The 24,091-nt window shown below is 39.0% G+C and overlaps 1 protein-coding gene across 6 annotated transcripts in view; it reads left to right on the plus strand.

Annotated features, from left to right (window-relative positions):
• Positions 1 to 4,866, plus strand: part of esrrga (estrogen-related receptor gamma a) — a 77,150-nt gene extending 72,284 nt beyond the window's left edge. For all 6 annotated transcript variants that reach the window (XM_062421279.1, XM_062421287.1, XM_062421305.1 and 3 more), the window contains 2 exons: positions 1 to 95; positions 4,622 to 4,866. The exon at positions 1 to 95 is cut by the window's left edge and continues 68 nt beyond it. In XM_062421279.1, coding sequence (XP_062277263.1) covers positions 1 to 95; positions 4,622 to 4,866 — 340 coding nt within the window. The remainder of the gene's footprint in view (positions 96 to 4,621) is intronic.
• Positions 4,867 to 24,091: the final 19,225 nt, after the last annotated feature.

Here is a 24,091-nt window from a genome sequence, read left to right on the forward strand (position 1 = left end):
CAATGCCATCCTTCAGCTGGTCAAGAAATACAAAACGATGAAGCTAGAGAAGGAAGAATTCGTCACTCTCAAGGCCATTGCTTTGGCTAACTCAGGTTTGAATTCTTTACTCTCAGCTGATGTTTTTGTCTGTCTGCACATCTTTGTTTGTGTTAGCACACGGCTGGTGGAGAAAGAGTTAATCTGAGGAAGCTCCAGTCCTGTGGGACTAATTTAAGCTGAACCATCAAAAGACTGATTTCAATACTCTGCATCCAAACACACACACACACACACACACACACACACACACACACACACACACACACAACTTTGACTCATGACACACACATGACACACATTCACACACAGAGAAATGTATTCTGTTACCATACCTGGAGTTGTCAAGCCTCCCACTTTCACTATTAAAGCCACAAAGAGTCATACTCTTCATACTGTAATCATCACACATGCCTAAAATCATTTTACACGTGCATACACACACAGACGCACAATACAAACACACACACACACACGCATTCATCTTCAGCCAGAAGCCCACCTCACACCCCCAAACAAAGTGACGACCCTTTTACAATTAGCATAGTCGTCTCTTCAGATGCCTGTTAAATAAGGTGAAATCATTAGAACCCAAAGTCTGTCGATAAAGCCCCCTCTCTGATGTGTCCAGCTGCATCGACAGCTGACTGACACACACACACACACACATGCTTGCACACACGCACACACGCCTTCTTCCTCCCATGACCCGTCTTTTGAACTTTGTCTTGGAAGCAGGCCAGCTCTTCAGTACTCTTTAATTACAAGGGGGAGCTGTCAATACAATGTGTTTAAATGGGAGAATGCAATGGGAGAGCTTTGAATAGCGAGGGAGGGGCCTTTTGTTCTGATTCTGCCACCATCAACACACACACACCCCAAAATCATTCACACACACAAACAAATACTCACACATTTCATCACTCTGACACATATACAAACAAACTTAAACATAAATACCTGTGTGTGCTCAAATGCTTGCTCACACACATAAATGCACAGTGTCATGCACATGCAGAAAATATTGACATCTTGTTTTCCTGGGGGTTATGTGCAACAATCAATGTCTTGGCTCAGCTGTGTGTGTGTGTGTGTGTGTGTGTGTGTGTGTGTGTGTGTGTGTGTGTGTGTGTGTGTGTGTGTGTGTGTGTGTGTGTGTGTGTGTGTGTGTGTGTGTGTGTGTGTGTGTGTGTGTGTGTGTGTGTGTGTGTGTGTTTGTGTGTGTGTGTGATGTTTGTGTAGGTGAACAAATGCTGTTGACTGAAAGTTGAGAAAGCTCATTGGTTTGGGCCAGCGGGACAACAGTGATGATGACGATGATAAATTATTTGACAAACAGGCTTTAGAAAGAGCAGTTTAAACTTCTGTACAGCAGATTTCAAAAGCACTGATGTGAAGTTAGATATTGTTAGTTTTTCACATTCATTAAATGAATTCAAAAAATATCCAGATAAATCCTGAGAGTGATGTTATGTCCAAAGTCTACCTCAATGAAAAGAAAACTCCCATTTGAAAGTCTTTCTTCCTGCTGATTGAAATCGAAACAGCTGATGTCCAAATAAGAAGTTTGCATCATTGCCCAGACTCTCTTACCGCTTTTCAAGACAACAGAATGCTAACATTAGCATTTTGAAGGGCACTGACACTAATTAATTCACAGGATGCTAATCGTCTGCATTAATGAAGCCAAGCCTTAAGAAATGTTAGCAAACGTGCCCCACATGTAAAGACAGCTAAACTAGCCATGGGAAACAAGAGGAGTGTGTGTGTGTGTGTGTGTGTGTGTGTGTGTGTGTGTGCGTGCGTGCGTGTGTAGGTGCGTGCGTGCGTGTCTGTTTGTGCATAAATTTATGTGTGTGTGTGCATTGTGTTCCATGTTAACACGTGTGTTTTAACAGCCGAATGTGCTCGTGCTCATTAACGTCTGCTGTTTTACTTCTGAGTGTACTGCGGGTCACAGCACAGGCAGCAGCCGTGTCTACCATCTTAAATACTAAATGCACAATATTAATCAAAAACAATGTGAGACTCATTCAACTTTTAACTTATGTTCATGATGAGCTGTAATTTAGGAAACCACTTTTCAGAAATCCAAGAATTAAGAGGAGACGGGAATTTGACCAACATTAATACTCAAAACTGAACATTTAGCACATTCTGTTCCTTTTCTTCTTGTCACTTTACAGTAAATACAATACACAATACACAACATTTTCATAGATGCTGCATAAGGGGCAGAAAAAGGACTGAAAATGACTAACAGAAATCTGCAAAACAGTAGTTTATTTCTATGCAGATTAAATTGTATGTTCTGTGTGTCCTAATAATATGAATAATATGAATTAAGGTAATTGAAGTAATGTATCTTCCTCTCCCCATCACTATTACTGCTCTCCACTGCTCTCTTGGCTTACTATCATTAAGCAGTAAAGTATGAGTGGACCACCCACTCTTATTTAAACCAGGAAAAAGTATAACATTTGAGAACCAATACAGGCAGAGTTTTCTATTGATCCCTATAGAACAAAGCCACTGACTGGTCTGGACATGCATACTGATACATGTATTACTCTTTATAGATCCAGCCCTGTGTATTCGATTGTGTATGCCAGTGTGTCACATTTTTTGTCTACAAAGTATCATTTTTGTGTTTCACTTGCTTTTTAGTTAATATTAGTGTAAGTTTGTGCTCTCTCCTTTGCATTTGGATGGTATGATCGTCTGTGTGTATAAGAAGTATAGTATGAGAAGTATTTGGTTGGATATTAAATCAGTAATTTACACTAAAGGCTGAAGCTGCTCTGGCAGACAAGTAAAAATACTTCACGCAAAAGGATACTCTAAAAATGCTTTATTTGAATGCAGCAGTTACATTTAACACACACCTCAAGTCTTTCCAGTGAAAGCCCCTAAAATGTTGGTATGAAAGTGACCCTAAAAGAGATAGTGCAGAAAGTAAAAAATGAAATTGCTTGGTGATAAAAGATCATCCCAAAACCCAAAAAAGTAGGGTTGGTACACTAACAGTATCACACACACACGCACACTATGTTTCCTGATAAGTTATTAATGGACATTGTTACATCCATAGAGTCCATTTAGAGTGAATATATCAGAGTGCGTTATCATATTGTGTATGCACGTGTGTCTGTGTACGAAAAACTATATGCACACCCAGGGCTCATCCCCTCCTCAGCTCTATTTTTTGTGTACATGTGCACGCAGGTGTGTGTGTGTGTGTGTGTATGTGTGTGTGTTGGGGTGTGGCGTGTGGGGGTGGCCTATCAATAGTTGCCTTGTGATTATTATTTAACATGCATGTAGTCATTGATCGGAGACATTGATCGGAGGTTGGGAGCTAAAGGCCAGCTCACATTAAGACTTTGCCTCCCTAAGGGGCAATATGGAGCATTATTATTGAGGGACATTCTCAGCCTTTACTGCTGAAACACACCTTACATGCCAGCTCACAGAGAGCTTACAGACGTGCGCAACCAAATACTTATGTACACACACACACACACACACACACACACACACATACACACATACAAACAAACACACACATACTCTTAGGTGTTCATGCATCTCTCAATCATTCTACAAGTCTTTTTTTTTCTCCGCCCACACGTCTCTTGGTCTATCCATTCTTCACACCCACAGGTCCACGCTTTAAAGACAGAGAGAGGAGCAGGCCCTGAATTTAAAGACCCATCCCTGGATTTAGTTTGATTATAGTTTTAAAATCTACATTACAGAGCAGTGTTAAAAAGTATGGAATATTTTTCAGCTAAACAGTGTTAAATAGAAATGTTAATACATAATTATACTTTCAAAGTTTAGAAAATAAAAAAAAATTTTTTTTACAATTCTCCTTACTCTTCAACATAAAACTCTGATGTCTTTCTTTGACATACTGTATATCCAAATGCAAAAACATATTCTGCACATCAGCCTTATACATCAAACTTACATTTCACTCTACAGTAGAGAACTGAGTCACAGCTTGCAGTAGCATCCCTGCATTGTTTCTGCTGAGGTTTTGGATGGAGTCTTTAGCACCTCTCCCCTCTGTGGCACTGAGCAATAACACATCAGACAGAGGAGGCACAGACTCTGACAAACACACATACTGTTGTAAATATCATCCAGAGGAGTCGTGAGAGCTTGCAAAACCTGCCTGCTTTATTATTGGAAAATCTAAAAGATAAGTGTTTCAGTCAGTCAGAGGGTGAACTGCACACTAGCAGGCTGATACCTGTTTTGACAAGACAGTTTTTTCATCTATACACTTATTTCAACAGCCAAAAACACATTTTACTGTGTATGAACATGTACATATGCCTCTACGTTCTCCATACATGTTTCCTTTATTACATCCTGATAATTTGCACACACAAAAAATTATTATTATTTTTGTGTTAAATGATAACTGTTAAGAAAGGAACCAGAATTAGCCAATAGAATAATATTTTTGGAGAAAATGAGTGGGAATATATACATATCGTGCATGTTCAAATATCTTTTTGCCAAGATTAGCTTTTCCAATATACATCTAGACCTCTCTGTCCTTCTTCTCCAGACTCCATGCACATTGAAGACGTGGACGCAGTGCAGAAACTCCAGGATGTGCTCCATGAGGCCCTGCAGGACTACGAGGCTTCCCAGCACCAGGAGGATCCCCGCCGGGCGGGCAAGCTGCTCATGACCCTCCCCCTGCTCCGCCAGACCTCCACCAAGGCTGTACAGCACTTCTACAGCATCAAGCAGGACGGCAAAGTCCCAATGCACAAACTCTTCCTGGAGCTGCTGGAAGCTAAGGTCTGAGGACGGGGGGACAGATGGAGGGACAGCTACACACCAGTCTGAACCACCTGAGCTTCAACACAGACTCTAAACAACAACTTTGAATGACCTCTTGCTCTTTTACACGCACACACTCTTACACACATGCGCGCACACACACAAAAATACGACCCTCAAGTACTGTATGTCTGCTGACACAACCCCCTCTGAATACACAAGTCACCTACCTACTTACCTGAACCCCAAAACCTCCGCCGTCTTCGACAAAAGGGTGCTCACCTTTTGTTTTGGGGAAGATGCTGACAGACTGACATGAACCCCCTATTACCTAGGGAAGAAGATACTTCCTTTCAAAACTAATAACAACCAATTAACAGTTAATGTGGTGACTCGGAACACTGACAATGGCAAAACAGTCACTTATGCATTTAATAATGATTAAGATGTTATTAGCGACATGCCTAAATGAGGACACATTTAAAAAGAAACTGAAAAACTCTTCATTTTAGTTCTGAGAGACTTTAAGACTGCACTCGTGTCTCCTTTTCCCGACCTATTTCCCCCACAGAGTTTTTTAAGTGTTCAAGAAGAAAACAAGTGGAGGAAAAATAAAAGAACACTAAAGAAGTATTAAAGACGTTTGTTGTCAGATTACATGTACAATGAAATGTGGATGAATGGACAGAGAGAAAAGAAGAGGAGATATGCCCTGCCAAAGAATGGAGCTTCATCCATTCAGAGGATGCCAGAAAACTTTACTGTCATAGCCCGAAACTGTTTCTGGTTTTGTAAAACAGTGGCTTTTAATCCTGGGCCTGAGGAGCGAGGGTACTGCTGCTTTTCTGTTTCACCAGTGATTTCTAATTGTTCTAGTTAAAATGAAAACCAGCAGGACTCGAACTTCTAAGGACCAGAGTTGGAAACTACTGCAGTAAACACTTTGTGGTTCTCCCTAAATTCAGTTCCTGGTTTCCCATGACTCCCCTGCTTCAACTACAACTTGACTATTTGTTGTATTTGTTGAGGACCTTTGACCCTGGCCTCACAAACCTGTCAGTATTACCACAGTATTAGTGATTGCACACTTCATAAAGCTAAAGATGATTTCAGACATTCAAACCACTTGAGGCGTGATCGATTGACAGTTTATAAGTAAAAATATCAAACACAAATGGGCTGACATCAGACCTGATCAGTAGCGTAAAGAATGGTTTCACATTCTTTGCAATGCTATACAGTATATTCTGTCAAACTCTGCTCTTTTGTTAGTCTGTTTGAAACACTTTCAGCTCCTCAGTGGCCCGGGTTTTGCAGCTCACCACACACCAGTCAGTAGAGATTTCAGTCCGTCATTGTGCCATTAAGAATAGTCCAGCACACGCTCATCACCCGTCCTAACTCCCAAAACTGCAACTTCAGTACAACCCTCCTCGCTCTGTTGCGTTCACAACCTCCAGATCATCTCTTACGCCAGGACGGAGATCTTTTACGTGATTCATTCAGGGAGTGATGGGGGGAGCTTTAGTCACTCAACGCAATACAACCAGAAGGAAAGGTGTGCTGACGAAACTGACTGATGAACAACTATTGTTGCTTTGAAACTGCTTTTTTTTTTCTTAATTTCTATCTTGAAAATAATCTTAGCGACGATACCAATATTAGGGTTGTAAATAATTGTCATCCTGTATATGACATATAACACGGCTTTGGTTTTTTTGGTTATTAATATTGTCTTCTTAAAACTGAATCAATCAATGTATTTCCTTTTTTCTATCAGCTTGACCACTTTCAGCAATTATCATATATGTATATGAATATAACAAGTAATAATGTATTAACAAATCAGCGTTTATCTTAGAAACTCTGAGCAATAGTGGTTTTAAAAGGAGGGGTCTGTGCATATGGACTAAGTCTGCAATATTAACATTACGTGCCAGTCTTATATTTGGGAGGAGTGAGGGGGGCAGAGAGAGAGGATGGGTTTTGAGGAGAGTTTGTAGCTTCTCTTTCTTTCTGTGTAACTTGCCATAAGCTGTTTAGATAACAGTCAACAATTACTTTCTCAGAGACAGAAAAAATATGGACCAGGAATGTCAGCGTGAGATTTTAATGCTTTTGTCACATACGGCACGAAGGACATGTGAGGGATGAGAGTCAAAGCAAAAAACGCTAAGATCCAATACCCAGTTTGCAGTCACACACGGCTCTGATGTTTGCACCTTTCTTGTGACCGAGCTCTTTTTTGCTGTCACATTTAATCTGATTAAAACAAGAGGGTTATTTATTTCAAATCAACAGTGCAATAATACAGTTTTCGTCCATTGCATCCTGAAGGTGTGTACTGTATTGCGTCAGCCATGCAGACTAGTGGGGGGACCTGACCGAATAACCTGACTGAGAGAACTGGCGCTGGCAGAAACATCATCCGTATCAAAACAACACGGCACTGACTGCTTTATGTTAGCTCGCTTTTCAACTTCCTGCTGTTCACTATGAGAATTCAAAAAATTGTTTCAAGTGCTTAAACACCATCAATCCAACCATACATTATCTGAATTAATAAAAGGAATAAAAAAGAAGGGGAATTAATCACGTGCATATTAACCGGAAATCATACATTTTCCCCATATCTATTTCCTAACTGTCTAGCTTGTGTTATAATTTAAATCAGCTATATTTATTTATTTTTTATATTTTCATTGATTTAACACCTTTGGTCTTGCAGGATAGTATTTTTCAAGTGTGACTTAAATCTACAGCTGTCACAGACTTCAGATGGCCACAATATTATTTGATAGTGTCTACATGCAGGAAATGGAAAGCTGAGCTGACATAAAGAATTTTAGAGTCAAGTGGAGAAACATTGATTTCATTGTTGTCTATGCACACTGCATAGTTGACCGATCACAGCTTTAACAGATGAAGACAGTTGAGAGACTTTTTAAAATATCATTATTTGTGTACTTTCTAATGCCGAATAAGAATGCCAAAATGTTTAATCTAGACGACGGTGTAATCTAATATAAAATGGCAACTTGTCACAGCTGAGGGGTGCTGCGGTTAAGTGTAGTTGATCTCTAACATCACACGCTCTGTATCAAACATCAGTATTATCAGTAAGGGGTATTTTCTCAGCCTTCTTAAACATTGTATATTGTAAATTATACAGATTATAATTCAAACATAAGACATTTTATTGGAAACAAAAGCGAGAAAAAAAGAAAAAAATGTAGTTCAGCCTCGATGTGTGTTTCATGTTTGCTGTTTTTTCTATCAAGGATAAAAAAAACAGTTTATTTTGTTTTGTCTGTTTTTGTTTTGAAGTCCTCTTTTCTTTTGGATCCTTTCCTTTTCTGTTGAGCCCTCTGAGGCGTTGCTGTGTACTTTTTCTTGTGGTGATTCCCGTTCTTGTGCTGTGTGCTTCTTCTTTAGACGGCACAGAGTAGAGTAGAGGCCATGTTGTCTGTCTGTCGGATCAGCCCGCTGGGTCTGGGTAACGGATTCTCTCACAGTGAACCGAGCCGGATATTAAGACTCTTCTTCTACAAACTTACTAGACCACCAGGATCAAATTACAGTACTCATCTTTACCAAACTATACATAAATAATGAAATATTTAGTATCTAAATGAAGAAACACCTTACAAGTATTTAAAAGGGATCATTTGTGTAACTTTCCTGTAGAATAAACAATATACTGTATATCTTTAGGTTTAAATAAAGATGAAATGAAAAGGGCATTTGAGTAATAATTCAGAACTGTAGGTGACTCTTCTTTGATAAACTCGCTGTACATAACTGCCTTCCATACAGCTCGACAAAATATGAAGATAAACCTTTTTTTTCTTAAATATTTCCATTGTTTCCTTTTTTTTTCACCTAATTCATGGGAAAAATATGTTGCTTTACAACAAGGAGTGAAAAGTGATCAGACAGTTGAAGGCTAAGACTAAAGGTTTTTTCGGGGTTGAAAGAAAGGAATGTTACAGAAAAAGCTTGACATGTTCAGTTTGGACTTGCTGTTTCTCTTCAACACACGCTCATTATTACATTGTGGGACACAGTTCTGCATTGGGCCCAGAATTAGGAACCACAAAATCAATATTTAACATGATTTAAAATAATTTTTTTGTACAAATGGCATAAATTCAGAGATTTTAGGGCTCGTCAGTAGTCTTAAACATGAACATATAATGTTTTAGAAAAAATACTGCACAGGTGCTTACAAGGTATTTGTAGGTAAAGTCCCCTATGACCGAGTTTCCTATTTTGATTGTTACTGACACTAACTTCAGACACCTTCTCAATGTCAGAAAGTCGTTGGTGTTTCCTATTCGCTACTGTACATTAATCTACTCACAACTTATGGGAGAGAGTTGCTGTTTTCTTACTGTTGTTTCTCTTCTGTTACTGTTCTCTTCTCTGCTGTTTGTGTTTATTTGTCAATTGTCAAACCAATCCTGTGTGTACCTGGTGAAAGATGTCACAAGTCTCCCTGTGGTGATCAAGGCTGAGCTGAATCTGTTTTAAAATGAAGTGTTTCTGCTATTAGCAAATGCTGTTATGTAGAAATGATTCAAATCTAATATATATCCTATATTTATCTTATGTACTTAATTGAAAGTGATTAAGACTTCACAGTAACTTATCCCACAGAATGCTAAGTTTCTCTCTTTGATAGGAAACGGGTCACTGTGTGCCACTTTCTTTTGCTAGTCAAAGTTTTAGGTATGCAAAACATCTGAAATCTACCAACCAAAATCAGGAGGGAGCTTGTGTGTTTCTTTCACAGGCTTTGATGTAACAAGCTGCTCATATCAATGATATTATTTAGATGAGCGGGACAAGAGTGTTTTCCCATTAACTTTTTTTTTCTTGTTAAAAAAGCAATATTTTGAGGACTGTACATCAATGAGGACAGAGTTGCACTTGTTTGTGTTGGGTTATAGATCCAAATGCTGATGTAGCTATTGGAATTATTCTGCAGTTAGTATTAAAACCATTTAAATAACAAGGTGATCAATGTTACAACAAGGTAAATTGGTGTTTTCTCTGAGGAGCGGTGGAAGAAGGACTGGATAGGTTTTTGTGGAGCCACTGATTGAATGAGTATGACCTGGTTGCACTTTAAGGAACCATGTTATTTCCCTCATCTGGAACTAAGATCCATTAGCTGCAAATACTGTATGTAGTAATAATTCTGAAACACAACGATGAGTTATTTAGCCATTACGACAAAGCAGGATTGTCCATCTTCCATGGCTGCCCCTGAAAACTGCTGAGGCCAAACTGTGTCTGTCTACAGCTTTACAGTGTCATTTAGTTGTATTTAATCCCCAAATGTAACTGCCACATGTGCTGCAGCTAAAACTCTGCAGCCTGAATCTGCAAATATGAAGTAAATATTTAAGGGAGAGAGAAAGTCAACACATTTGGATAAAAAGGATATTTAAAGATTTAAAAAAGACCCTTGCGTGGTGGAGAAGAGTTGCGGATGAGAGAAGACCCTGTAGTGTAATTAAAAACATGTCCGTAGATTTTAGATGTGCTTCACATCAGTAAATGAAAAAAAAAAAAAAACAATTACCTGTATATTTTTGTGATGTGTATCATACAAGTGTGCTCCAATGATAATGTCCATTTGTGTAAATGTATTTATTTCACATTGTATATATTGTTCAATGCAAAAGAGAGACCTATGATTCTGTAACTTAAACTAATATGGGTTGAAACATTACATGTGTTACTCCAGACTATGCCTTTCAGGATTATTACAGTAGAGCAATATCAATTAAAACCAGGCTTCCAGTTTTGACACCTGTCTTGTGACTCTTGTGATTCCTCGCACATTTTGTTTCCTTTGTGGGTTTTTCTTTTAAGATACACACATCATCTTTTCTACGACAGTTAACATAGCTTGTGTGCTACAGTAGTTTCCAGCAGTGCTGTACCTCACACCACTAATTCACACCTTGAAGCAATCCAGGAATTCTTGTTGTGATGAAGCATTGACTTTCAGGCTACACCAGCAGCAGTCTATCCACTATCTGCCATTTGTTTTAGAGACATCTGACATTATTTCAGCCATGCCAGTGGCCTGATTGAGAATGTGTTTTAATCTGATGACCAAACATGAAAACAAACATGTCGAGCATGATTGATAGCAACCATTGACTCTATAAAAAATGGACTACTCGTTTCCACTTCCTGCCACTAAGCAAACGTAAAGCCAAAAGATGATCTCCTTTTTAGGAGCTGCCATCTTGCTTGTGTGATGTAATTTGGTGCTGGTTTGCACAGTAGTATGGTGGCAGGAGGATGGCCCACAGGATGTTCCCCCCCACCATCTGTGCTGAGAGGTTTAAGAGTGGCTGTCACAGCTGACAATCATGATGTCACACCCCCCTTTTATATTGTCAAATAACTAATTAAGAACAAACTTATCCGAAAAAATTGATTTTTTAGTTGTCCCTAACATGGAGAAGGTGGGACTTATGATCTATCCTGCAGCCAGCCACCAGTGGGGTGATCGAGATGTCACATTTATATACAGTGAATGTTAGCATTGTAAACATTTCAGACCAAGTTATTATTATGTTATGTAGCAAGACTGAAAATAAGGTGTGAATTTCGGGGTGAGCATGTAACATTTGACTTTAAAAAAAAAAACATTTTTAAGAAATGTTATCTGAACATAATTGATTGATTTTGCAGAACAGACCCTTTCTCCACAGACAATTTGACTGGTCAAAGCATGGAAAGTACAGGTGTAACAATAACAATGGGTCTTTTCCATTAATTGTCCCAGAAAGTAAAGTCAGTGAGTGAACAGGAGCTGATATTTATTACACCTGTGCTTTTCCTGCCTTTATCAGCCAAAATGTCTGCCATGAAAAGCCTTTATCATCCAATACTTGCATTATTTCTTGGTGATGGGTGCTCCCAACCTCATTGACTCTAATGATGTGCAGATCCTGAACATCCCAACACAAATCTTTAAAGGAAAGTTGTTTTTTTAAGTCTGTCTTAACACAATACTGGTTTGTTAATATGAACATGTAAATGGCTTGTAGTCGCTGCAACAATTCCTGTTCTCCATGCAAACACTGAAGCTATTCCACTGGAACATGCCTACACTGTAAGAAATAGGGGCCAAAATGTGCAGCTCATATGAAGCTGATATCAGGGATTAGCATTCTGAGTTAGCTCAAATTAAGTCTGCAACTTCCAAAGTTACAATCTTTTTAGTACAAAATTCCTTCTTTTTGTTTCCTTGGAACATTATTTGCCAAGCTGCGGAATTCTTAAATTTTACTTCAGTGGACTATAATGTTTTTTTTCATTGTGACAGTGTTTCAAAATGTATTTTAGTGCTTTGCTAAAGGACACTACAGCTGTGGTTGTCACAACATTATTTATCTATCTAGTAACTATCAATCATATTTTGCGAGGCACAAATTCATCCAATGTTAATCTACCAGTGCTGCAAATTTGTACCTATGAACCTACAAGCAAAAGCCACCTCTCTGAACTATAGTCAGTCCAAGCCCCATTATTGTTCTGCGTATCAGCTACCATCCCTTCAAGTAAAATACAGACCAATGAAGAATGAATGGATAGATGGGAGCGAGGGGGAGCATGTGAAGAAGGGAGGAGGAGGGGAAGAGGAAGTGGTAACAGCTTGCTCCGGTGGGTGGCTAACTACTGTCCATTCTGAATAGCCAGATCTCCTGCTCTTGCCAAGGGCACTAAACACACACACACACACACACTGATGTAAGACATGCTGTGTGCAGCATTAAAGAGAAGACGCCCCACAAAACCAAAAGCAATAATGAGTTGAAATCGAATCAACACAGGCTTTTCTTTAACTGTTGTTTTTTTTTAAGTTGGTAAGCCTTTCTTTACTATTTTTATTTCTGTTTTTCTTCCTATCATATATCTCTCTTTTCTCTTTCTCCCCATTCCTTCATGTCACTGTTTTTCTTTTATTCCTGTTTTCTTCACCTCTTCCTCTCTCTCTCCCTCTCTCTCCCCTAATAGCCAGCAGCAGTAAATGGGATGCAGAGGCCAGATATTTAATGTAGCAGAGAGCCATGAAGCGTTTTAAGAAGCCTTTTTCTAACAGGGGGAGCCCTGACCCGCAGGCAAATATTTTTCAACCAGATGACATAAGAAGATATTAACTGAAAGAGGGCGAGATTTGTATTCCTTTTTTTCTGCTCTTTCTCAGTTTTCTCCCTTTCTCTTCTATTTGGGTTGCTGCCTGGCCACCCAGCCCTCTGCACATATGTTTGATTTTACTTCCTTGCCTTTTGGAGTTCATTTATTTTATTTTATCTTTGATTCATTATTATGATACGATAAAAGCTACTTGAGCATTTCAGCTGCTGAGGGGCTCTTATCGTTAACCTTGTGGAACGCACGTAAGAGTGGGCTCCACACGCCGCATCGCTAATGGCCAACTTAACTCCTCTCTTCTCCTCCTCCACCTTCTGGCTCCATCTACATCTCTCCTTCAATCTCTGTCTCTCTCTGAGCATCTTTCATCCCTTTATCTTGCTCCCCCGCTATCACCTCTTTGCTCTCATAATCGCTTCCTCTTATTCTCTGTGTATTTTTCTGTTTTTCTACTCGTTTTTGAATTACTCAGCTCTGTATTCAAATTGGTTTTATTTCTTGCGTATGTCAGAAAATAAAACTCAGCACAGCTCTGCTCTTCCCGACTCAGCACTACTGACTAATGAATGATGCAGCTCTTTGTGATTCCTCAACCTGAGCACTAAAATGAGGATATAACCCCGATCTGTCACCACTGATAATCGTGATGGGCTGTTGTGAAACTGTTTCTAAGTGGCTGTTCGCACTAAAATCACTGTTTCTAAAACTCAGCCATCTGATAAAGCGTTTTCAATCACCACGAGCAATTCATCCGTGGCAGACATTATTTTTGGGGTCCCACAGGGTTAATTTTTCGGCCCCATTTCATTCTCCATTTACATGCATAAAGTTTCACTGTTATACCAATGACACACAGTTATAGCTGCCCATAACAGCTAATGACACCATTAGTCTAGACAGTCATAGAACCAGCCTTGCAGATATGAAGTGTTGAATGTTGCTGGTTTTAATGAATCCTGATCCAAAGGACAAGATCATTTTCTATCCAGAGAACTCCATTACATTTATCTACTACTCATTTACTTACTTAACAGGAGAGTTATATACTTTGATCTAAATCTGAGCTTTGATGAGAAAGTAGATGATATTTGTAGTGAAAAACAACTGCTGATCTATACACCTTTGTACACAGGGCCCACTGATCATTGACACCAGGTAACCACAGGACAAGAGACAATTGTGCCTGACCACATTACCTGATGTAAATAGTAGATCCCAATATTTTTCAAACCATGATACCACATCTTGGTGACTCACACACATGCAGTCATTAACTGAAATAATATCGTGAATATATGCGAAGAAATCATGTCAGACCACCTGTGCACAGACAACCAACAAAATTATTGAACTAATTCCTATTTATCACCCTAACTGTAAAGGAAATAGCTGTATTTCAAATTCACTTGTATACTGTAGCTGCATATGTGTTATGCAATTAATATATGTTATTTAACTGCTTTCATTTCACTTTATATTGTCTCCAGTTGTTATTAGTGTTTTGTAATGTTCCTTGATAAGTGCTTTGTTGTGTTATTAGCAGCAGTAAAAGAGTAAGAGTAAGAAAAAGATATTTCACTCCCAAAAATAAATAATATGCGAAACCACAACGGAAATTGATGGAGTAACAATACACAAAAGATCATGAAAACTAACATGATTATGATCTGGTATCAATCAGGAACACAATGTGAGCCCTCTCCCAGGGGATTTTAATCATCCAACCTACAGAACAGAGAGAAATGCAGCTGTTGTCTGGTGCTTTGGGAAGATTTTTCAGTTTTCCTCAGAAATCCGTGATATTAAAAAACAAACAAACAAAGGATCCGACAGGTAACACAGTTACACAAACCTACTTCTTCATTCAGATCTCTTACTGGAGATTTTATTTCAGATGCTTATTCAGTCTGGATGTGATTTTCTCCTCCTAATATGGTGTCAAACAGGGCAGTCTCCAAGGGTGACCATATCTGTTTTAAGAGCTGTGACCTGTAAAGTGCTAATGTGTGGCAGCTTCACACTGATGGTGTTTCAAAGCCCTGTATTGGAGCTATTTAACCTGCTTTGTGCGTGTGTGTGTGTGTGTGTGTGTGTGTGTGTGTGTGTGTGTGTGTGTGTGTGTGTGTGTGTGTGTGTGTGTGTGTGTGTGTGTGTGTGTGTGTGTGTGTGTGTGTGTGTGTGTGTGTGTGTGTATGTATATATATATGTATTTAGGTGGGTGGTTGTGTGTCCATTTTGGCATGTGTGATTTATAATTTTGTAGGGTCCACATGTGGTTATATGTCGGCACTATTAGTATGTGTCTAAATTTCTATGTGCCTGTGTGTGTGTGTGTGTGTGTGTGTGTGTGTGTGTGTGTGTGTGTGTGTGTGTGTGTGTGTGTGTGTGTGTGTGTGTGTGTGTGTGTGTTTTCCCCGTATCCCCTCGTATCAGTGATGGGGTTCCCTTGGGTTTCACAGGCCTAGTGACATGGACTCACAGTGGTAATGGCCTTTCACAGCATCTAGCTCCCCTGATACACACACACACACACACACACACACACACACACACACACAGAAACATAGATAAGGAGAGTAACACAGAACACAGTGACAGACCAACTACCACACAAATGGGCACAGATGGAGAAAAATACATTAGAAAGGCGAACAGATGTGAGCACATGTGGACACACCCAATTACTGTTTTACACATAAGAGTCTAGATAATAAACACTATAAAATATTCTTTATGTACAGAAAATATAGTTTACAGAAAAAGTACTTGTGTCTTTACAGTAATTGCATTGACACTCTGTCCATCAAACATACTACTTACTTGCTATAGCAGGCCATTCTGCTTTAAGTTTTTTCTTATTTGTGCAAACCTTCAATGATTTACTTGCACTATGTTTTCTACCTTTATTAGGCCTCCTTCTTCTGTTCAGTTTCTCTCTTTCATTCATTCTTTGATCTTTCTTTTGTTCTTTTTCCTCATTCACTGTTTTCTGTCTTATTCACTATATTACATTTCTTGCCTCACTTCTGTTTTCTGTCTTCAACCTTCCATCTTTTGCCAAGATCCCACCCTTTTCTGTCATCCCATTCTAAGTCCTTCCTTCTCTCTTTTCTCATTCTGTCCCCCATCCCTCTATCTTGCAGGGTGTAAAGTGGCTTAGGTGACTGTGTGTGTCTGAGCTGCATGTGCATGCTATAAGAGGGTCAGCTGTCTATTTGCACTTTTAACGTATTAACTCTATACGATGGGCCATTTATTCTCACTCTCTCCTCTCTCTTTCCCACTCTCTTTCCCCCTTCCCCCTCATTGTGTGTCTATTGCTCTCTATCTCTCTCTGAGGACAGTAAATGTTTTAACTCTCCATTCTATGGGCCATTCATTAAGTTAGTGTACTTTAATAAATAGTCTGATGTGTCACTGGCCAGTGAGTTAGTGGCACTTTAAATCCCCCACTAGTGGCCAATAGATAGCTGGAAGGTTTGATATGTAGCAGCCACTTTTCCTCAGAAAACCAATTAGAGCTTGCCAGAGCTGATATGTATGTTAATAACACAATTCAAGCTCTGAAATTAATGCTTCAGTATTGAAGGCTCAAACAATTTCACCAACTCATCTCTGTTTACAATGTGTAAAGATTCAGATTCGGAAATGATCTTCTTTTTTTTAATGTGTGACTTAATTTTAAATTCTAAATGCAGAATACATGTTTTGTTCAAACAAGTGCATTACAATATATTTGAGCAGTAATGTTAGTTGTAGTAGTAATATTAATATCATTCTATAAAATACAATACTATTACACTTGTACATTAATTCATTCACATTGTACACTTTAACCTTCACTGTTTCAATTCATTGTCACTGATTTTTTGTCTGGAAGTGGCTGCAGTATTGAGGCCAGAAAATTCTAAAAACCCACTACACAGATACCTGCTCAGCACTAAACAGACATATGAGTTGCAGATGAGCATAGTATGGTATTTATCTACTAAGGAGCCAGATATTTTTCTTAGGAGTTGGTAGAAACCAAAAACAGAGCTAAAAGAGGGGTGACTAATATAACTCACCAGGTGGCCACAGAAACATGATTCCAAATGAATCATAATCTGTATCTGTTGGATGTGTAAACAGGCAAATATTTTTGTTTTAACTGCTAGTACCTATGGAGCAACATTTTACAAGTGGGTTGCTGTTTCATTTGTTTTTGCACATGTGCAAAAAGACACACAGGCATGTAAAGCAGGTGACACTATATAGATTCCTGCCAATGGTTTTACACTATTCCACTGCGTGCCAAGAAACACAACAATGCACCAACAATGGCAGGGAAGAGGAATGCTAGTAGTTAAACATGAATTTAAACACAATTCAGATGCAACACAGAAGAATAAAAATAAAACAAAAGGTAATATTAATAATACATGTTAAAATCAAAATCTATATACAGAATATAATAATAATGATTTTGAAATGGGAAATACCACTTGAAATATTGACTGTAAAGGAAATATGGACAAAGAAATGAAATATATAAAATATATGAAGGTTACAGGAGCAAAAATTAAATGTGACATGCAATAAATAATTAAATAATGTAACAGTGAAGGTTGAATGCAATGTACAATGTTAAGTTTAGTTCAATGGAATTTTCGAAAGCACAGGGATTAGAGGATTAAATGAGGGATGTGAAATGTAAAGTCCAGTTTGATAAAATAGGGGGAGGGGGGTAGCTAGTTAGTAGGGCAACTGCTTCTTGAAAGAGAAGCCTCACAGAGAGAAGTGAAGAGTAGCAACACAGGAACTGAAGTTTAAGAAAACATACTTAACTTCCCAAGTGGGAAGCATGATATAAAGGGACATCTCATTTAATTTTTCCAAGGCAAAATTGTAAATCTCACTAATCAATACATAAATGTCTTTGCCAGAAGGAAAATGTTCACAGCAAGAAAGAGGTTTAGCCATGGGTTTATATAAGTTTCTTTTGCAGATTCTGTTTCTCTACATTTTGCCCTGTCATGGTCAGACATCCAGTGGAGCTGTGAATTTTACCTGTTAAAGTTAACATTTTAGTCCATACTATACCCACTGTTGTGCCTATGCAGTCAATCATGTGTAACTTATTCTGTGAGAAAATAGATAAACAAATACTGTGCATTTAGTAGGTTGGGTCCCATGGCTGAATCTAAGTAAAATGCCCCAAGCTAAAAATACAGCCCATGACAGGGGAAAGGTGATTGGCATAGACAAAGTGTGTGTGTGAGAGAGAGACTGTATGATTATGTGTATGTGCATTGTCAAGAGATGCAGGAGGTTAATTCAATCCTATAGAAACGCAGCATGAAGGGGATTGGACAGCACAGCCCTGAGGGTGTCACTGGCCTCAACCCCAATAGGGGGCAGAAAGCAAGCACACACGCATGCACGAATGCACGCACGCACGCACACACACACACACACACACACACACACACACACACACACACACAATATGGACAGTGTGACTTGAGGGTATGAAATCTGAAAAGCCTAGGAAAAGCCAAATTGTTTTCATATCTAGTTTCTGGTGCATTTAATTTAGAGCTGAGGATGTATAAATGATGAACATGGATTAGAATATATATCTATATCTATATATAGAAAATGCTGCATAAAACAAGGACAAGAAAGAAGAGGACATTTAGAGAGGTGCTGTGATGGAGGAACAGGGATTGAGGGCATGGGGAGGGAAGAGGGGAATGGAGTGAATAAAGGGAAGAATGAGTGGTGCCTGTGCGGTAGAGGTGTACTGTATGAGTGGAAGATAGAAGTGAACAAAATAGAAAGTATAGGCAACAGGATGACGCAAGTGCCAGTGGAAATTGCCAGAGATAGCCATGATAAATCTTACAACAGCACAGCTAAAGTTTCACACTGTGTAGCTTTTCCTCATATCAATTCTTGCCATTTCACAGCTAGCTCAAACAAATCTGGGGCTGCTTTCAGAAAAAACATTTTAGCCTGGTCTGTAGTGTTAGGCCGGACTTAATTTTGCTCTTCTATAAGTGTAATGTAAGTAAGACAGTTTCACAAAAATAAACACACTGTCTTTAAGCCGAAAATGTTAGCCAGTCCATATTAAGAGCTACATTTCCATGGTAACAACCAGTGACACTGATTAGCGACACTCAACACAAAAAGAGCAAAACATGGCTCTAAATTTGTGGTTTGCGACCAATGTTGTGGAGCAAGCAATGAGAAGAAAAAGAGTTTTAAAAACTGCATAACCTGTTGGGAATACACTACAGTGACACGACTGTCATTGTGAATATTCCCATGTGCTTATAACTGTGGGATTCTTCTATTAGGCAAACATTTCTGTTTTTTCTGATAGTCAAGAACAAGGCTACTTTGTGCAGTAAATCAACTTAAGTCTGATCATCAGTTAGTTCTGAGCCATAGGTAAAGTCTGAGTCTATGAAACTGGCCAGTGAGAAACTTGATCTAACTAATGTCTTGACAGATGGCCGTAAAAGACTTCTCTTTTTTTTTCATGGCATGGACACTTAAAACCATAATGGACTGTCAGGGCCTACCAACTGAGAATGTATGGATACTCCATTGGTCATGATGGGAATCTTTTCCAAACTGCTCTATTGCTATGAGCTTTGAGTTACCTTTTCATTTTCTTTTTTGAATTCCCTGTAATCCATAGAGAAAGGCTGAGCTCTGACAGTAGCATAGAGCATCCGTGTATTATGATATAATATTATGTCAGCCCATTTTGTATTAGTATTATTGTGTATTATTGGCAGAGCTAGTTAACCTATAGTTCTCTGCAATGTGTTATGACAGGCTACTGCTGTGACTGTGACTGTGACTGCATTGATTATGAGTATAGCTTTGGCCCATTGCAGTCGCTGTGATTATTGCCATGCCTGTTGTGGCTTTGGTTGTTATGATTACCATGGCTGTGACAATGGGTGTAACACTAAATACATGCAGGGGTGTGTGTGTGTGTGTGTGTGTGTGTGTGTGTGTGTGTGTGTGTGTGTGTGTGTGTGTGTGTGTGTGTGCAGTGAAGTGACATGGTTGTGCTGGCTGAGCGTTGCAGTGAAGCTATTCTTGAACTCCTGTGGTGTGTACTGGCAACACATCAGTCATATCTAACAGGAACACTGTGTTCAAATCCTGAGTGTCTGGCTTTATGATGCTTTCTCAGCTGATGTTAATTAGTAGCTGTGAAGAGTAGTCACAGTACAGCTACAGTGACAATATGCCCCATTGAAACAGCTACAGTTATAGTAATAACCATATCTACTGTTGTGTTGAGCCATAACTCAACCAGCCAGGTATTATCACAACTGCTTTTCCAGAGGCTGAAAGTTGACGAACTAGTGTGTAGGATTTAGTGGCATCTAGCGGTGAGGCTGCATATTGCAATCAACTGAATACCCCCCCCCCCCCCCTCCTCTGTTGCTCTGAGGTAAAAGTGTGATTTGTGATGTTGGGCCATACAATTAAAAATGACTCAAATTGATGGCATCTCAGATCATCTGTTGCTTCGCTTCTTTGTTATTGTTGGACTATGAAGCGTTGATCCTGTCTGACTCCGTTTGTTTTCTTTCTTTCTTTTATTTGCCCTCTTGACCTGCTGATTTCACTCTTCTCTTTTTGCAAAGCTCAACGCTCTGGTGGCTTGTTGAATTTCCACCAAATATTTTATTTTGGTCGCCTTCTCTTGGTCTTAAACAATGAAGTCTGAACCTACTGCTATGGAGTCAGTGAAAAAGTAGGATTTGGCAGCAAAAGAAAGTAAGGGTGGGTTTGGTCAGTTACATTTACTGCTTAGAAATTCAGCTTTTTATCAGGAGGAATCAAGTGTTTTGTATAATTATCAGTGGTAGCTTACACTTGTGATGTACTTCAGTACAATTTTATGGTACTTGTACTGGGTAATTCCGTTTCATGCTACTTTATACTTCCTCTTAACTACATTTAATTTTTTGACAGCGTTAGTTACATTTCAAATGAATATTTGACACAGTAGAAAATATATCAAGCGTTTTATATACAAAACATAATTAAATATGAAACCAGTGGTTTCCAATTTTTTTGAGTGGGGGAGGAGTGGGGGGGCTTTTGACTTCTTACAAAAAGCAGTCTGTAGTTGGGGTCACATTTCAGATGTTTACGAGTAACCCCCCCGATAAACATCCAAATTATCCAACATTTCACCAAAAATCAAAGATTAGTAAATATCGGTTAATATTAGTAGATTTAAAAGTCAAAAAACTGAAAACAGTTTTGTGTATCAGAACTTTAATCATTTCAAGACACCTCAGATTTATCTGCTGACCCTTTGGAGGGGCCCGACCCCTAGGTATCAGGTACAGATCGGGACACAAACGAGGAACCGGAGGGTTCAGGCTGAATCAGAGTCGTTTATTACAGGCAGGGGTCAAAACCAGGCAGGCAGTAGAATAGGCGAAGGTACAGGTAATCGGCTGGCTATAATCTAGGTCACGGATCAAAAGCTGGTCATACACAGGGAGATACTCAAGGAAATTATACGCTGGAACTCTGACTCTAAAGACAAGACGATCTGGCCCAGAGGGGAGGGGAGACACGGCTTAAATACACGAGGAGGGGGAAGACAACTAGACACAGGTGAAACACATTAGGGAGGGGAAAGCAATCACACAGGCGGGAAACTTGACAGGAAGACATGGGTAAGACAAGGACTTCAAAATAAAACAGGAAGTGGCACAACAAGAACAGAAAATCAACTAAAACCCTAACAGGCACTAACGGGCCCTGACACTAGGTTTGGAACTACTGGACTAAAGTAGCTAACTTTAATGCTGCCAATACACATGGAGTGAGGTAACTTGACATTATCTCTGCATGCCAAAATCATAATAAAGATGTGGGGCATTTTGGTGTTGATATTTTTCAATACACATGAAATCACAAATGCACACAGAAAGAAATCAAAATCAGTGTCAGCCAATGTGCTCATGATTTGGAATCATGCTATTGCCACGCTAGCACTCAAGAGGTAAAATTCCTCTTGAATGAGGCCCCAAAAAGATGTGTGCGTGTCTGCATGTATGTGGATGTGTGTGTATGTAACATTTTCACATGGACAGCCTAATATTGCATTTTACACAGAAAAAACACACAGCCCAGCCATCAATTTATTCCGCTTTTCCTAATCAGCAGCGAGGCCAAGGAGGTCTCCATACATATTCATGCTGCTCTGGAGACTCAGAGAGACGATACATTTACAGCCTACATTTACCATATTACCCTTAATGTTATTAGACCAGCAAACACAATTTAGCCAAATATAAGTCATACATAAGTAATTTAGAAAATGAGACAATAATAATTGTGCGATCGTCATCCGGTTTTAATCCCGTTTGTGTGATAGCACTTCAATCTCTGGAATTGAATGTGCCTGGCTGAATAAATTAGTACAATCAATGTATGACTAGATTCTTTGTCATGTGGACACTCTGTGCAAATCTATGCAAATGTCTTATGAGGAGAGGATAAGAGAAACTCTTCTTGGCTAACAAAGCTCTTGATGATCGTAGCCTATCTCACATGGTGGTGTGATGTCATATTCACATTCAGAGAGAAGAGAGGGAATAAAAGAGGAGACAAATATGACAAGGTATACAAAAAGAGAACGCTCTAAACTCTTCTGTAAATGATCATGTTTTGCTTATATTGTAGAAACACAGAGGCCACACCTGGCTGTCCATGCCAGGAATAGCTTCAGCTTCCTTAACAGTTTAAAAAAAAAAAAAAATGCCTGTGAGCATTAAAATATTACCATTTTGTTAGCTATTTGAGAAAATCAAGTGCCTGAAAAATACCATCAGCAAAACCAGCAGGCAATATTTTCTTTAAATGTACATGTATGTTATTTATTTATTTATTCCATTTGGCAAATATCTCTGATCTGAAGTTCATAGTTTGATTCCTCCAGTCCTGCGACCACTGGTCATTTTTCCTTACCTGCCTATATTCAATTTCCTCCTCTCTCTCCACAACCTTCCCCTTCCTGCTCTCTCTTACCCCTTTTTGCTTTCTCCTTTTCCCCCCCTTCTCCTCCCCTTTTCTCCCTACCTCTATCCTAGCCCCTAGCCACCTCCCCTCGCCTCCTCTCCCCTCCCTTTGCTCCTCTCTGCCTGGTATTGATTAGAAGGCGAACCTCTAATCTCCTTAAGGTCATTAGGAACACTTAATTAAAACCTAGTTAGAATGCCTTTGTTCAACCAAAGCAAATTGCAGCTGTTCAAACACGATTAGTATGATAACATAAAAACTTGTCGGCAGGGAAAAATATAAGAGAGGGTCTTTTTTCGGAAGAAATGTTTACATAATTTAAATGCAGGCCGCTTACGCACACAGTGGAAGTCTAAACCGCTGTATACTTCAGCTTGTGCTTTGGCTGTGTGTATTTTGCAATTGTTTATCTTTTCCTAGTGGATGTTCAGCTTTATGAAACTAGAAGATTTATGATAGGTTACTGGGGAAAAATGTAAATTAGAACATTTGTTTAAATGAATGTTTTTATCCATGATGAGTTAGTCTATTGAGAGCTGAGTGAATAGAGGCAATAGAAAACTTGCCTATTCTTCATAACATTTCAAATAGTTGAGCTTTTATTGGTCTGAAATAATACAAAGACAAGTTTTAACAAAAGACTGAGGTCATCTGATGTGAGGTAAGTGGCCAACTGAGATGTGTAACATTTGAGGATGATTTTCTCTTTTTGTCATGTGTCCACACTGTCAGTTGACCCTTACGTACTTCATGAGCTGACAGGGCATGTATAGATGTCACCAGAAGCAAGTAAGAAAGAAAACATTTTGAATTTGATTATTTGAATCTATGTTTTTACAAGGACAGGGAACAAAACAATGCCAACTCCTCTGCCTCTCTTTTTCCTCCTTTTAAATATTCTTTATAATGAGTTTCCTTGAGATTTGGAGCTAATGACAACTCATTCTGCAGAATGTAAAGGATATGTCAGATCAGCTGTCCCATCCACTTTTTGAAAACTGATACTTTG

This window comes from Scomber scombrus, chromosome 1 (assembly GCF_963691925.1).
Source record: "Scomber scombrus chromosome 1, fScoSco1.1, whole genome shotgun sequence".
Classification (NCBI taxonomy): Eukaryota; Metazoa; Chordata; class Actinopteri; order Scombriformes; family Scombridae; genus Scomber; species Scomber scombrus.